At 41.2% G+C, this 14321-nt stretch overlaps 1 protein-coding gene across 7 annotated transcripts in view; it reads right to left on the reverse strand.

Annotated features, from left to right (window-relative positions):
- Positions 1-1683: 1683 nt before the first annotated feature.
- The window catches only part of LOC126407126 (vinculin-like), a 34274-nt gene continuing 21636 nt past the window's right edge, over positions 1684-14321 (reverse strand). For 5 of the 7 annotated variants that reach the window (XM_050071811.1, XM_050071810.1, XM_050071809.1 and 2 more), the window contains 11 exons: positions 14027-14226; positions 12424-12552; positions 12192-12341; positions 11973-12081; positions 11495-11797; positions 11291-11415; positions 8858-9043; positions 7592-7768; positions 6483-6686; positions 6300-6404; positions 1684-4879 (listed from right to left, as the gene is read on the reverse strand). In XM_050071811.1, coding sequence (XP_049927768.1) covers positions 4733-4879; positions 6300-6404; positions 6483-6686; positions 7592-7768; positions 8858-9043; positions 11291-11415; positions 11495-11797; positions 11973-12081; positions 12192-12341; positions 12424-12552; positions 14027-14226 — 1835 coding nt within the window. In that variant the 3' untranslated portion in view covers positions 1684-4732. The remainder of the gene's footprint in view (positions 4880-6299; positions 6405-6482; positions 6687-7591; positions 7769-8857; positions 9044-11290; positions 11416-11494; positions 11798-11972; positions 12082-12191; positions 12342-12423; positions 12553-14026; positions 14227-14321) is intronic. The other 2 variants (XM_050071813.1, XM_050071812.1) reach the window with 1 other exon arrangement.

Genomic DNA, 14321 nt, shown 5'->3' on the forward strand with positions numbered 1-14321 from the left:
CTTTCTGCCATGCTAACAGTGTGGCTAACTTTGGTTTATTATGACATTCCCGATGGCCTTAGTTTTACCTTGTGTTCATTTGCAAATGCTCGCATGCTAACACTAAACTAAGATAATAAACATGGTGAACATCAACTTCAGCATGCAAGCATTGTCACTGCAGGCATGTTAGCATGTGGACATTAGCATATACCTTAAACCATCTCTGTGGAGACATGTAAAGCTGCAGGCTCATTCCATTTGTAGTGTACATGACACGCCCCTACAAACCACACCCACCACATGTACAAGACAAACCTACCAATGTGACAGCTATCTGAACACTGCTACAATGCCAAACTGTAGTGAATAAATGAGACTTAATGTAGCTATAATCCACTTAATAATACATGAAGACATGATTCACTTTCTAAGTAAAAAGATGTAACCCTTCCTATTACCCTTACTCTAACCACCTCTCTATTAATGTAGCTAGCTAATAGCTCAGCAACTTCACAATTTTGTTGGGACTTCCTCATCCAGGCCATGGAGTGAAGTGTGCTGATCATGGACTGAAGTGCAGATATGGCTTGTCATGTAGGCGAAGGTCGGGTTATGTAGCTGCTCCAGCTGCAGTTACACCCACTTGTCTCTGTGCCTCGTACTGCCTCAGCATGGCTGTACATTTGTTGTAACACACTGCACTATTGGAATACTGCTAGTTAAAAGGACTCAATATCAAAATACATCTTTTTTTCTCCTCCTCAGGAAGTGCACCAGGCTTTGAAGTCAATTTTCATATTGGCCAATCAGTGAAAATACAACTTCTGAAACCGTCACATGATGCCATGGGGCCCAAAAATGCTTTTTCCAATTGACTTACATTGTGAAAGGGACATCTGTAAATAACTGGATCATTTGTTTTTTTTACAGTCACACTCTTGGGAAATGACTCAAGTCACTGTCGGGTTCAATCGATTCGGTCCAGTTACATTTCGTAAGCCTAGAAAACCATTTTAAATCATTTTTATCACCATTTACTTTAATGGGGTGCTCAACCAGAAATTTGCCGCTCAGCTTGAAGTCTTGAGGAGCTTGCTCTATCGGCCCAATGAGGCACAGGATCAGGGTAATTATATACCCAGGAAGTCAAACTTTTTTGGCTTCCTGCACCACTGAGCAACTTTCATAGGAATTAACGAAGCCCTGCCTTCAAGGGTGTAGCGAGTTGTCTTTATACTTGCATGTCCTCCCATCCATGAGAAGATCCACACTACAGTCTACATCAGTGGTTCCCCACAGGGTCCAGATATTAGTCATTAGTTCAAGGTCCACACAGTCAAATTTATTCAGCCTCATACTTGCATTTGGCCATGTTGTTGAGCTAGTTTGCTGTCTCTGTTAAGTAGCTTATTTAGTCACTCTACAGCAGGAAATGGCACTTCAAGTGTTTTTTTACAAACTTGACACGTTCGCAAGTCACTTGCAGTCTTTTCAGAATGGACCCACAACCCACTTTTGGACCGCAACCCACCAGTTGGGAACCACACATGATAAAGAGCACTACAGGCAAGAGGTGAATATGTATTTTTGATTTTCAAGTGAACTATCCCCTTAAGTCTTGCTCCCCAATCACACTCACTCATCTTATGTTATGATACCAGTGACGTGTGAGAGCAAATTAAGAGGGTGACTCCATTCAACATTATTATAGTCTTTTATTCTTCCAAGGCACAGCAGATGTGTTGGCAGGGCGAGAAGCTATCAGAATACATTCAGGGTGTGAATGAACACATCAAGTACACACAGAAGTACACCCTGTCGCTCTCAGTGAGGGGTCAGTGACTGCTACATGCTCAGTAGGCTCAAATAAAGATGTAAATGCGGCTAACATTTAGAGCTCTGTCCCTGTAACCATCGAGGGCACGGCTCACTAATACTGATTAAGTGAAGAGGTTTCACACATACACACACACACATACACATTCTCCATTTAATAGTTAAATTTGCCCGGCCATTGTAAAAATGTGTCATAAAACTCAATGGATTACTGTGTAGGGAATGAAAATATGTTTTCAATGATCTGATTGAATTTACCAATCACAAATCTTTAAACTGCTGTGTATTTTTTCCAGACAAAACTCTACTCCTATAACAAAAACGACACTGACATCAATGCCTGGTATCACTTAAAAAGGTTGTTTTTGTTTCCAAACCACCGGGGTTGTCTTATATGAAGATGATGCTTCAGAGCATTCAGAGTGGGATGAGTGAGCTCACACATGGAGAGAAGTCTACAATCAGGAGGTTGAACAGCTGTCTGATGTCATTGGTTCTGATGAATTTTGAATAAAATATCCAAACAGCTCAACTGTTACAGAGATAGTGCAAAAACAAAGCACTACAATTAGTTAAAAAAGAGAAAACATTATTTTTCTTTTTTTTTTCTAAAAACAAAAAACATAAAAATATCAGACCTCAAAAAGTACCTCAGCGACTCTAAAGAAAACGGTCTGTCTCGTTTGTAATAACCTGGATTTTAAAGAGACAGTTCACCCCAAAAACAAAAATACATATTTTTCCTCCCACCTGTAGTGCTATTTATCAGTCTAGATTATTTTGGTGTGAGTTGCAGTGTTGGAGATATCGACCGTAGAGATGTCTGCTGTCTCCAAAATAAAATAGCACTAGATGGCACTCGGGTTGTAGTACTCAAAGCACCAAAAAATGCATTTGAAAAACTCAACAGCAATGTCTCTTTCCAGAAATCATGACCCAGTTACTCAAGATAATCCACAGACCTTGTTGTGTTGCATCTAAGGGGGCAGGTTTTTTGTCAACATTTGAGGGGGACGGTCTAGAGGTCCTTCCTCCAATTTATTTTGAGTTTCAAACACTTTATTCCTGTATGCAAAGATGGACCAATTTGTGTCTTTTCTGCATCAATGTATGGTGAAAATATTCTCCAGCACGTTCTCATTCCCAGCATGTTGAATGCCGATGCCTTGTCACATCCTTCAGCTTATGATGCCTTCGCCAAAGGCACCCTTTAGCGTCTATATTATGATCCCCAGGCTTTCAGTTGACCCCAATGTAAACACTCCCCGGCAATATTACACAATGAGAGCAAGGAGTGAAAATGGGTTGGTACTTCCTTTCTTCTATCCAGCATAGTTGCTTCATCTTCTTCCTGTTTTATAGCAGATTGCAACCATTGTTTTAAGGTTGTATATTGCCACCACTATGAGTTGAGTTTGAGCAGTTTGTCGAAGTAAAAGTCCTGTTACTTTCATGTTTTTACTAGGGGGGACAAAGTCACATCCTCTAAATATTGATGGGGATGTGTCTTTGCATCCCCTCAAAATCCATGCCTGTGCATGCATCTACTCATGGATGAGAGGCTCATGCTCATGGCAGCGTGAGATCTAAACATTAATGGCATTCTCCTTGGCTGAGCTGTAACGTTAGCCAGGTCAGTGATGCTAGGTGAGCACGCAAAATGCACGGTGTTGGTGGGTTTAGTTTAGGAGAAAGAAAATAGTCCCTACATGAAACTGCTCACAACAAGGTCTGTGGATTATCTTGAGTAAGCAGGTCATGATTTCTGGAAAGAGACACTGCTGTTGAGTTTTTCAAACGTATTTTTTGGCACTTTGAGCACCACAAGCTGTGTGCCATCTAGTTCCATTATATGTAAGAGAAGGCAGACATCTCTACGGCCGATATCTCCAGCACTCAACAACTCACACCAAAAACAATCTAGACTGATAAATAGCACTACATGTAAGAGGAAAAATATGTATTTTTGATTTCGGGGTGAACTGTCCCTTTAAGTGTTAAGATGAAACATACAGTACCATAAAACAAATCCTTTGGCATTGTTCACTGTTAAAAGAAAGAACTCAATACACCCATTAAGAACGTCTCAACTTAAACCTTAACGTCTATCACTCATACTGCAACTGTCACATGAAAACCTCTTTTCTATTAAGAATCGACCTTCCTGCAATCAACATTATTCATTATTTATTGACAAGCGTACATTTCTTTTTAAATTATACAATCACTTCTGAAACTATATCTTTTGCCTATAAGTATAACACTTTAAATCCAGAAGACCTTCTGGTTCTTCAGACATCACCGGACAACAGTGATGATGTATCACCTTTGAATTCATAGATCTTCATTTAAGAACAGTGTTAAAAGTAAACATGAAGAGAGGAGAGCTCGTTGGCCCACACAAGACTCCACACTTTAGTGTCAAACTCAGTGTATAAAGCTCGTAGCTGAGTGTTGTCCATTAAACAAATTATTACTGTATATACAATAGACAATAAGAAACTCTCACTGAAAAAAAGAAAAGAATTCAAAGTAAATGTTCTCTAGGAGATAAGTATCTTAATGTCATAATTTTCCTTTAGAAAATAGAAAAAATTTTCATGCAAAAAATATATACCTGGGATTTGGATAAACTCTTGTAACACAACATACCAAAAATATATATTAAAAACTGTCTCCGTAAGCCTACGTGATTCCACAGTTACAGATAAGGAGAGCTGGAGAGCAAAGCTAAACTCACTCCGATAAATGAAACCTGCTTGGTACCAAATCTGATGGTTCCTGGTACACGCCACATCACCATCAGTCTCCTCTGTGAAGAAGTGCACATGTTTGCACTTTGCTACTTTTACCCCAGGGTGTGTGCTATCGGTGCAAAGTTAAGATTGTTGCTAGATTCAAGGACCAGGTTTGTTTATTGGTACCAGGGGGTTTTGCGCACCCAGCGAAGGGTGCATCCTGCATCTGTGCGGATCTTGATGGAGGCTGCTTCTGCTTCCCTGACGGTCTCCTTCACCGACTGCATTAGATTCTGGGCGTTATGGACCAACATCTCTGTGGCCTGGTAGAGGTAAACAGTTGGAAGTAAAGCAGTCAGGAGTAAAATAAAAACAGAGATGGGACAAAATTAAGATGAAGTTATCAGTGGTGGAAGAAGTATTTAAATCATTTACTTAAGTACAAACTAAAGAAAAAATACTGCATCACAAGTAAAAGTCATTCACTCAAAATCATACTTGAGTAAAAGTACTAATATTAGCAAATGTTCCTAAGGTATCTTAAGTCAACAAGAAAAGTCCCTTGTAACTGATATATTATGATTATGGAGCCCGTTTCTGCCAGTGTGATAAAAAAGAGCCTGTAAGTCATGATAGTTAGAGACTTTATTGAAATAATGAGTCTGTATGTAAAAATAATGAGAACAATTCTTAAAAAATGGTTAAGTATTGTTTCTTTTTTATCATTTAAAGATATTAAGTTACTGAGATAAGTAAGTCATTATTTTGAATTTCTTATTTTAAGAAACAAAGTCATTATTTTGAGATACTAACTCATTTGAGAAAGCTAACTAACTTTTTTTTCTAGAATGTTTCTCATTATTTTGAAATATTAGCTCATTATTTTGAATAGGTTTCTTTTTATTTTAGGATACTAACTCATAATTTGAGAAAGCTTTTCATTATGTGGGAAAACTAACTAATTATTCTAAGAAAAAATATCATTTTGAGATACTAGCTTTCTATTTCAGAAATTTTCTCATTTTGAGATACTGAGCCATTATTTTCAAATATTAACTTGTTTTTTGAGAAAGTTTTCATTATTTAGGGAAACTAATTCATTATTTTGAGATACTATTTTAGGATATTAACTTATTTTTTGAAATTTCCTTACAATACTTTGAAGTATGTTGAAATACTATGATATTATTTTGAGATACTAACTTGTTATTTGAGTATGGTTCTCATTATTTGGGGAAACTAATTATTTTTTATAAAATTTCTCATTATTTTGAGATACTAAGCCATTATTTTGAAATTTTAACTCATTATTTGAGAAAGTTTTTTGAAGTTTCTTTGCAATACTTTGAAGTACTTTGAAATACTAACTCATTATTTTCATTTTCTCATTATTTCAAGTAACAAAGTTATTATGGAGGTACATTTCTCAGTATTTTGACATTCTAACTCATTATTTTGACTATGGTTCTCATTATTTGGGGAAACTAACTAGTTATTTTCATAACGTTTCTCATTATGATGGGATTCTAACTCATTATTTTCATCATAATGTCTTACAGATCTTGCCTTTTTATCCTACTAGAGTAAATGAACTTCCACATTATTACGTATTATGTAAAAGCAGCATTTTACTGTTATAGCTGGTTGATGTTATGCTCGTTTTAACTACCTTGTATGCTGTTAGCTAGTTAAGTTCAGCTTAGGCTGGTTCCCTGTGAGTTATATACAGTTTTGCTAGATTACCTGCTCTGACTCTTCTTCACTGATGTTTGTTCGTCCCAGCATAGTGGCTTTGACGGTCGAGAGGATCTTCAGCTGAGTACTGATGGTGGGGATCCGTTCACACACCTTTGGAATGAGAAAAATGTGAATTATTTTCTGTACAAGACCCAGAGGACAGTTCAGTATGTGTCTGCATGCCCTTACCTGCAGCAGGTTAGTTCTGATGCGTCTGTCGGTGCACTGCTTGGCCACTTCTTTAGCCAGTCTCGTCACCTCATCTGAGGCCTTGGCGATGTCCTTGGCACACTGAATCAGCGCTCGTTTGTTCCCGCTCCCGCCACGCACCAGCCGAGACATTTCTGCCATCAGCAGGGCCATCCGCTTGGCTGCTGCTATAATGTCATTACCCTGCAAAGAGGGGGGTGAGGGGCAGAGGAGGAAGCAGTGAGAGCTGTGAGCGGGACACCGGAGAAGGGCATGGCTTTTGATAAGAGATGAGAATGCAATGGAAACATAGCGTGAGTCATGTTTCCACATTTTAAAAGAATGCTGGTGCTTTGTATAAATTAATTTTAAGTACAAAAGCAAAACAAACTAAATTTACAAGCAGAAAGCTGCATGCAGTGTCAGTGCATGTTAGCACATACTCTTCAACCCTCATGTGAGAGAAGATAATGCTGTAATTTACATCACGAGTTTTGGAGGAAAACAGTGTTGAGGTTCCACTGCCCCCCTCATCTTACAGTCAACGTGAGGTTAGTACCCATGATGTGGAGTGATCAGTAGGCACCCTGTGACTAAGAAGCAGATGCAGGTGATTATACCAGGCAAGCAGGCAGTCTAATGTCAACACTACATCACCCAGAAGTCTTTGGGAAACTGTCATCCTTGGCTTCACTGGCTGGCCAGTACCAGTTTATCCAGGTGGTGCAACAAACAAACTTGGCATTCCAACAATCCTCAACCTTTAGTTCAACCTTTTAGTGTGACGTCAGCATAACAGTGTGTCAACCATGTCTGAGTGTGATGCAGCAACAGCCACAGCTACTTGGAGGTTTCCATGGTAGTGGCAGATGCAGAGCTCATTGTTTGCATGGCCACAGTGACCAGTAGTCCGAAGGGTGTGACATTTCTCCTGAGGGGCTTCCCTTGTGTGGTGTATCTATCTGTATGCATGCGTGGATGTTTGTGTGCTGGGGGTCAAACAGCTGCATGATCCCTCCCAGCAGCTCAAACAACTGGGAGCCATTTACCAGTACTATCTGACCCACGCCTGGTTGTGTGTGCACTCATGAGCATGTGCGTGCGCAGACCTTGCTGGACCACTTGCGCGCCTCCTGGTGGAGAGACTGGGCTGCTGCCAGAATGGGTTGATTGACAGGCTGGTTGGAGGGCATCATCAGCAGCTCTGGCTCATAGTCATCCTCACCATCAGTAAACTCATCTTCATCATCTACCTCTCTCTCCTCTACTGCCTCCTCATCCTCAGGCTGGGTGGGGCGGGGTGAGGGGATTGTTGGTGGCGGATCAATGGGGATGGGAAGGGAAGGGAGGGAGGCAAAGAAAGGGGAGGAAAAAAGGAGGAATGTGGAGGAGAAGGGGAAGGAGAAAGCCAAGGATTGCAGGAGGGAAGGAAGCATGGGAGAAGGAGGCATTTAGTACAGTATGAGAGGCACTGGATGGAAGAACAGAGGACAGGAGATTTACAGGAGGGAGGAGGAACGAGTACAAGCACTGTGAAGGAGCAGGGACAGGGAGGTGGAACAGCACGCACAAGCAAAGATGGGGGAAAAAAGAAGAAAGAGGAGCTGGTTTGGGCAGGTAGCAGGTGGATGACATGCCTTACTCTGAGACAGTGGCTGTGTTGACAGTTTGTAAATCTTTTGCCTAATCAAACAAAGTCTACTTGAGGCCAAAAACAGTGGTTGGCATCCCTTTAGTGTATTTAGTGTATAAGACAACAGATATTTTGTGCCTGATGTATAGATCTAAACAGGTGTCAGGAAAGCTAGAGAGGGGAGAACGGTTCCGAGCTTCACACAGACAGCGAGAGGGCATTATTCCTGAATAATCAAGGGTCATTTATACAGAATAAATGCTCCTATACACAGTTCCTCCACACAAAAACACTTGGACACACACATACAGAACACAGACATTCACAAGGATAAGAGTGCAAAGAATACAACTGCAAATATTGTGCACTTGCTCTCATGAGGTTGGATTGTCTCTCCACAAATGATTGTTTTTCTCATATTTTCTTAGTGCATGTAAGTGTATGTATGTAAGCCAGTAACAACCTGACATGCCAACACCTCGAACAGATGACAGTTTCCAGTTTCCCCTCTGAAATTGGAATCCAGCCACTGATATCCACATTTCAGCATCAACATGATTTCAGGAAAAACTTCAGGATATTCACAGAATACGAGAAGGCACTTCACCATCAGACAAGTGTATTATGACCAGCAAAGCACTAACATGATACTGTACGGCTACTGACTTTTACTGACTCTGAAATTAAACTCATTTGATGTGGTGACTATGCAAACTCTCTGTGTGTGTTTGTGTGAACTAACCTTGCTCGACCACTTGCGTGCCTCATCGTGCAGCTGCCTTGCCGCCACCATCATGGGCTCGCTGAGCACCTCTCCAGCCTTCTGCTCTGGGAACTCTTCATCCTTCTCCTCCGGAGGAGGGGGCCGAGGTGGGGGCACCTCGCCCTCTGGTAAGGGGGGCTTGGGTGGCGCCTGCTCATCACTAACCTGGAAAAAATTCACATAGACCAACATATGTTACCTTTACATGTGCAGTCCACGAACAAAGGAGGGTGTGGTTTTTGGATGGTGGAAAAAAGTCTGCACACTGGGGCTTTAAAGAGTAAATTAACACCAGGCTGAAAAGCAGAGTTTTGCTGCCCTCTCTGGGGGAAAGTTTCAGGTCTGTTTCACCTTTGATCACATGACAATGTGCTCTGTTGCACCTGTGACAACACCCAACAGTGATGTCTTATTGTACTTGAGTACAGCTGTACAGAAGGTAAACCACTGGAAGTCAGAAAAGATAGGATGTCCGGTGAATGTTGAGTTGCTTTTTAAACATTTGATACCAATTTGGTTTTGGTGTAGTCTCCCAGGCCACTGGTTCTCAAACTATGGTACGTGTACAATTGCTGGTATGCAAGCTCCCTCTAGAGATATGCGAAGGAATCTCTGAAATATATACATATTAAAATTTTAAATATATCGTATATATACTGCAATCAAAATATTACAACATTGCAAATGAAAATACTTGGAGCCCATGAGACCCCTGGCATGTAATTTTAAATAAGTTTTGCCTTTCCTGTGATATTTTGTTTCCATATCTGCCTGCTAAGTAGTCACGTTCACAAACATAACACACACATTTGTCCATGATTAGTTAAGGGCTAATCTGTGGTGGCAAAATAGAGATTTGAGGTAAAATGAATGGTTTAAAAACACTGCAACTGTCACTCCAAACAGGAGCTATGAGTAAGAGAAGTGCGGATAAGGAGGAGAATACTTCCTGCAGGCCTGCTGAAACTGAAGTGAATGACAATCAACCAAGTGCATGAGCTAGTGGCTACTTAGGCAGAGCCAGTGAGCCAGTGTCTCCATAGCACCCAACAGGGACTGGCCCTTCCGGTGCAGGAGAGTTGTGTGGAAGAGTTGAAGTGCCAGTTCTAGTGTTACTCCTTTGCACAACGTGGCTGCTGCTGACAACAGTCAATGATAATGAACTATCTGGAGCTGAATATGGCAGGTTTATGCTACTGTACTTAAACGTCAATCATAGTGGTGGTACTTGGAGAGGCTAATATATTCTGAGTTGGTGCACACTGTTAAAAGTTTGAGAACTTCTGTCCTAGGCTATATTGTTTGTCCCAATATCACCTGTTTAGCATTACATCCAATTGCTTAAATTGAATTATTAACTGGTTTTAAAAGTATTTCTTTATAACATTAATATTAAGAACTAGTTTTAAACTTTGTGTGGTTGTGGTTTGATCAGATTTAAATCAAAGAGGCCATACACCCCAACAACAAGCCAAATGCTGCTAAATCTTGATTGGTACACCGGAGTATGTGACTTCACCTATTTCCAACGGAGCCCCGCCCACTCCAACCCAGCAAGAGCAACACAAAAATAGAAATCTCTCTCATTAAATGACCTAAACAATTTTAAATATGTCTAATTACAGCATTATTTTGGTAGTATAAGGGTAGAATGGCGTCTAAATGTAGCCAGTACCTTGTGTCTGATAGGGCGTCGTATTTGATTTCTAATTAGACTATGATCTTGTACAATGGTGTCTAATTATGTATTAGGATCTCATATTTGGTTTCTAATTAGAGTTAGAATAATAGGGTCTAAATATAGCATATTTTGTGTCTACTGTGGCATAATATGCGAGTTCCTATTACAGCATAATTTGCATGTATGGCGTTTAATTAGGGTATAACTGTGTTCGTTTACTATCTAATGAAGAATATATTATTTTATGCTTTGCTCTAATTTGATACAAAGTACATCTTATTATGGCTTATTAGTATACCGTAAAATTAAGTGCGACTGAAAATAGTGCACTGATGTGGGACCCAATTACTCACTGTAAGAAGCTGACTGAGAAAACAGGTATTCATGGCATTTACAGGGGGTTTAACACTTGGTAAAACAGGCCTGCAATATGAGGTATTTGTTTACATTTCATTCAGTCTTAACCCTTCATGAGTCTGCACTCAGCAACATCCAGCTCCACATTTATAATTACACCCGAGGGCTGCCCACTCTAACCAGCTTTCTGCCGTGGGACACTGAGCAGCTCCACTGGAGCAGGTGACAGTTTGGGGTCACTGCTACCAAAGATGATGAAAAATGACCCATCTGTATTAATGCGTTCATTGTTAGTAGGTAATGGTAGGAAAGTGTAGAGTCATTCGAAGGTTAGCTGTGGATAATAAGAAGTATGTGTGTTTGAATGCGCCTACATGGAGCTGGTCCAGGTCGGGTGGTGGAGGAGGGAAGTCAGGCTCCTGAGGTTGGAAGGCTTCTCTCACTTTTCCGACTGAAGCCAGGATCCTCAGACACGAGTCCAAATAGGCCTTTTGCAGAGCTGTGGAGGAGAGGGTGCAGCCTGTGTGACTAAACCTGCGCGTACAGTATCTTGAACATGTGTTTGTATATCCTTGTACCTTTATCTTGTATGTTTCCAGCCACTGCTTTGGCGTCCATCACCATGGGTGAGATGGTGTGGGAGAGGATGTCTGACGCATGTTTCACCGTGTCTCTGAACCGTGGATCTTCAGAGTTCTCCACTTCCCTTTTAGCCACCAACAGGACCCGATTAGCTCGTCTTGCTATGCTTGTTGCCCCGGCAACAAGCATTTGGGGCTGAACATTCGCCATGGCAACTCGGCACTTGTCGATGTCTTTCTTTATGGCCTCCTCAGAAGCATCCAGCAGAGATTTGGTGTCGATGGCCTCGTCCACCAGACCTGAGGCCACGGACACACAAACAAACACACACACACACACACACGGAAATCAAACTCTAAATCAAATTTTTAGTTTGTTAATGTAGTTTAGGCTGTTTGTTGCATCCTACTGTAACACTGCAACTACTTCAAAATGCAACATAGTCGATAATTTAAATGTTAAGAAAATCCTCACCAGTGAGTCTCTCCACATTGTCGATCCACTGGTTCTTCATGGTGTCAAAGTGCTCGTACGCTGCTTTATTTCCAGGATTCTTCAGCAAGATCCGAGCAGCACAGGTCACCTGAACATCAACAAACATGTCAGTGTGTGTATGAAGCACTCTGACCGCTGCATGTTTTAACCAGTGTGTGCAATCATGCAAATCAGGGACACCAAAACAAACATCATCACCTGTGGCGTCAGCTCCCTGGCATGTTTCACAGCAGCATGTATCCCCTCCACTGTACTCTTATTAGCTGTTCCCACGGCAGCAGCCTTCTCTGCGGTCGCTCCCAGCCGACCTGCGTGGGTCTCAAAGTTCCCTGCACGCTCTTCAAAAACCTACAACAAACATTCACACTGGTTTGGTCAGAGCGTAGATGTGATCATCTGGATGGAGCAGACTCAGCACAGAGTCACTGACCTCCTCTCTGTTGGGGGCATCAGGAGGAGCAGTTGCAGCCACGGCTAGCAGTTTGATCGGGGTCGTGGTGTCACTGAAAACATCAGACACTTCCTGGGTCATCACCTCCTGCATGTGTTGCCTCAGGTCCTAGGAGAAGCCCACAGAGTTGGATCAGTCCACTAGGTGGAGCTCTGCACCAACAGGAAAGACTCAGATGCACAAGATGTTTTTTATCAATGCACCAGTGTCTACAGGTTTCAGACACTTAATGTATTGCTCTTTAAATACTTTTCAAGATAATTTAACCAAATTTAAGACTGATTTTTGGACAAATCATCTTTTATTTAAGCATTGCAGGTAGTAAGTATACAGGTAAGTGCATATGTGGTCCCTTGCAGAGGTAGGCTTCATGTAGGAATAGAGTTATCAGAGTGCGTTAGATTAATCTACATTTTGCCAACAGGTAAGTGCAAGTATAAAGTAAAAGACAGTATTATGTTTAAGGTTTAAGGATTTGGAACATCAGAAAAGTGAACTACTGCGCAAAAGAGACAAACTAATTTTGACAAAAATAAATGAAAAGATGAATAAATCAAATTACATACTTTTTTGTGGCGATAGAGCCCTCACAAATTCAAATGTAAGATTACTGAATTACTTTTAAGACCTAATATTTATAAATTGAATTTAAGACAATTTAAAGGAACAGTGTGTAAGATTTAAGGAGATTTAGTGGTGTCTCGCCGTGGGGGTTGCAGATTGAAACCAGGTGAAAACTCCTCGTGGTTAAAATTCTATCAGTGTTCATTTTGCAGGTGGCTTTTATCATGAGTGGAATTATCCCCAGAGTGAGACCTGGTTATTAAAACTGCTAAAAACACAGAATAAAGTAGTTTCAAATTACAAATCAGTGTTTCTCTGACGCTGTTTGGCCTGTCGCAGACAGCTGTAAGCCCAGCACCTGCTAATGTGTGCTCACCTATGTTATCTGATAACTTAAGATCCAGACGCTTTTACGTCAGGAGGTTTTTATCGTGAGCTGAATTATCCATAGAGGTCTCTTCCTCTCCAAATGGCCCCAGTGATTTAAACCGGTGAAGCTGCACGCCATACAGGGGCTTCTAACTCTGGTGGCTGACATGAAAATGTTAAAACATTAATGGAACAATCTAGAGCCAGTGTTTGGTTTGTCTGATCTGCGCTACTGAAGAAACAAGGCGGTGCAACATTGGGATCTCCATAGATGAGGACTCACTACCTATGTAGATATAAATGGCTCATTCTAAGGTGATGAAACACAGCAAGTTTATTTTCAGGCAATTATACACTAAAGAAAACATACTCATTGCATTATTTTCCATTTCCATATCACCCTAAATCTGACCCACTGGACCTTTAAGGCTCTTTAAGGATCTGCAGACGCCCTGTGCACCATTCCATCAAATGGAAATATTCTCGATGTCTTGTGCATCACTTTATTCACATTTCTCCAAAATTTAGCCTATTCTCTCCGTTATATTTGGAAACTTTGTGATTTTCGGCTGCACAGAAAACCTTTGTAATGACAGTGGATTAATTCATTCATAAATGAATGTGTGTGCTTGTGAGACTGCTGAGCTACCTTGAGGCTGTCCTGTAGCTGTGCAGCTGTAGCTCGTGCATGAGGAGCCTCAGCCTCGCCCCTGCCGGCCATGTCTGCCAACGATGCCATGAGAGCTTCTGTTCGGTCACAGCGTCCAATCATATCCTGCCGATACGGGCCTAACAGGCCTCCTGCCAACCTCTTCCCTTCTCCGACCATTCCTCTGATTGCTGCCTGACCTGGGGTGAGACACAGGGCACAAATCATTCTCCATCATAGGTGCTTATTAAAAAGTGGAGCATCAACTGCAGCAGTGTTTTGTTTGTATTTGTTG

This window comes from Epinephelus moara, chromosome 19 (assembly GCF_006386435.1).
Source record: "Epinephelus moara isolate mb chromosome 19, YSFRI_EMoa_1.0, whole genome shotgun sequence".
Lineage (NCBI taxonomy): Eukaryota > Metazoa > Chordata > Actinopteri > Perciformes > Serranidae > Epinephelus > Epinephelus moara.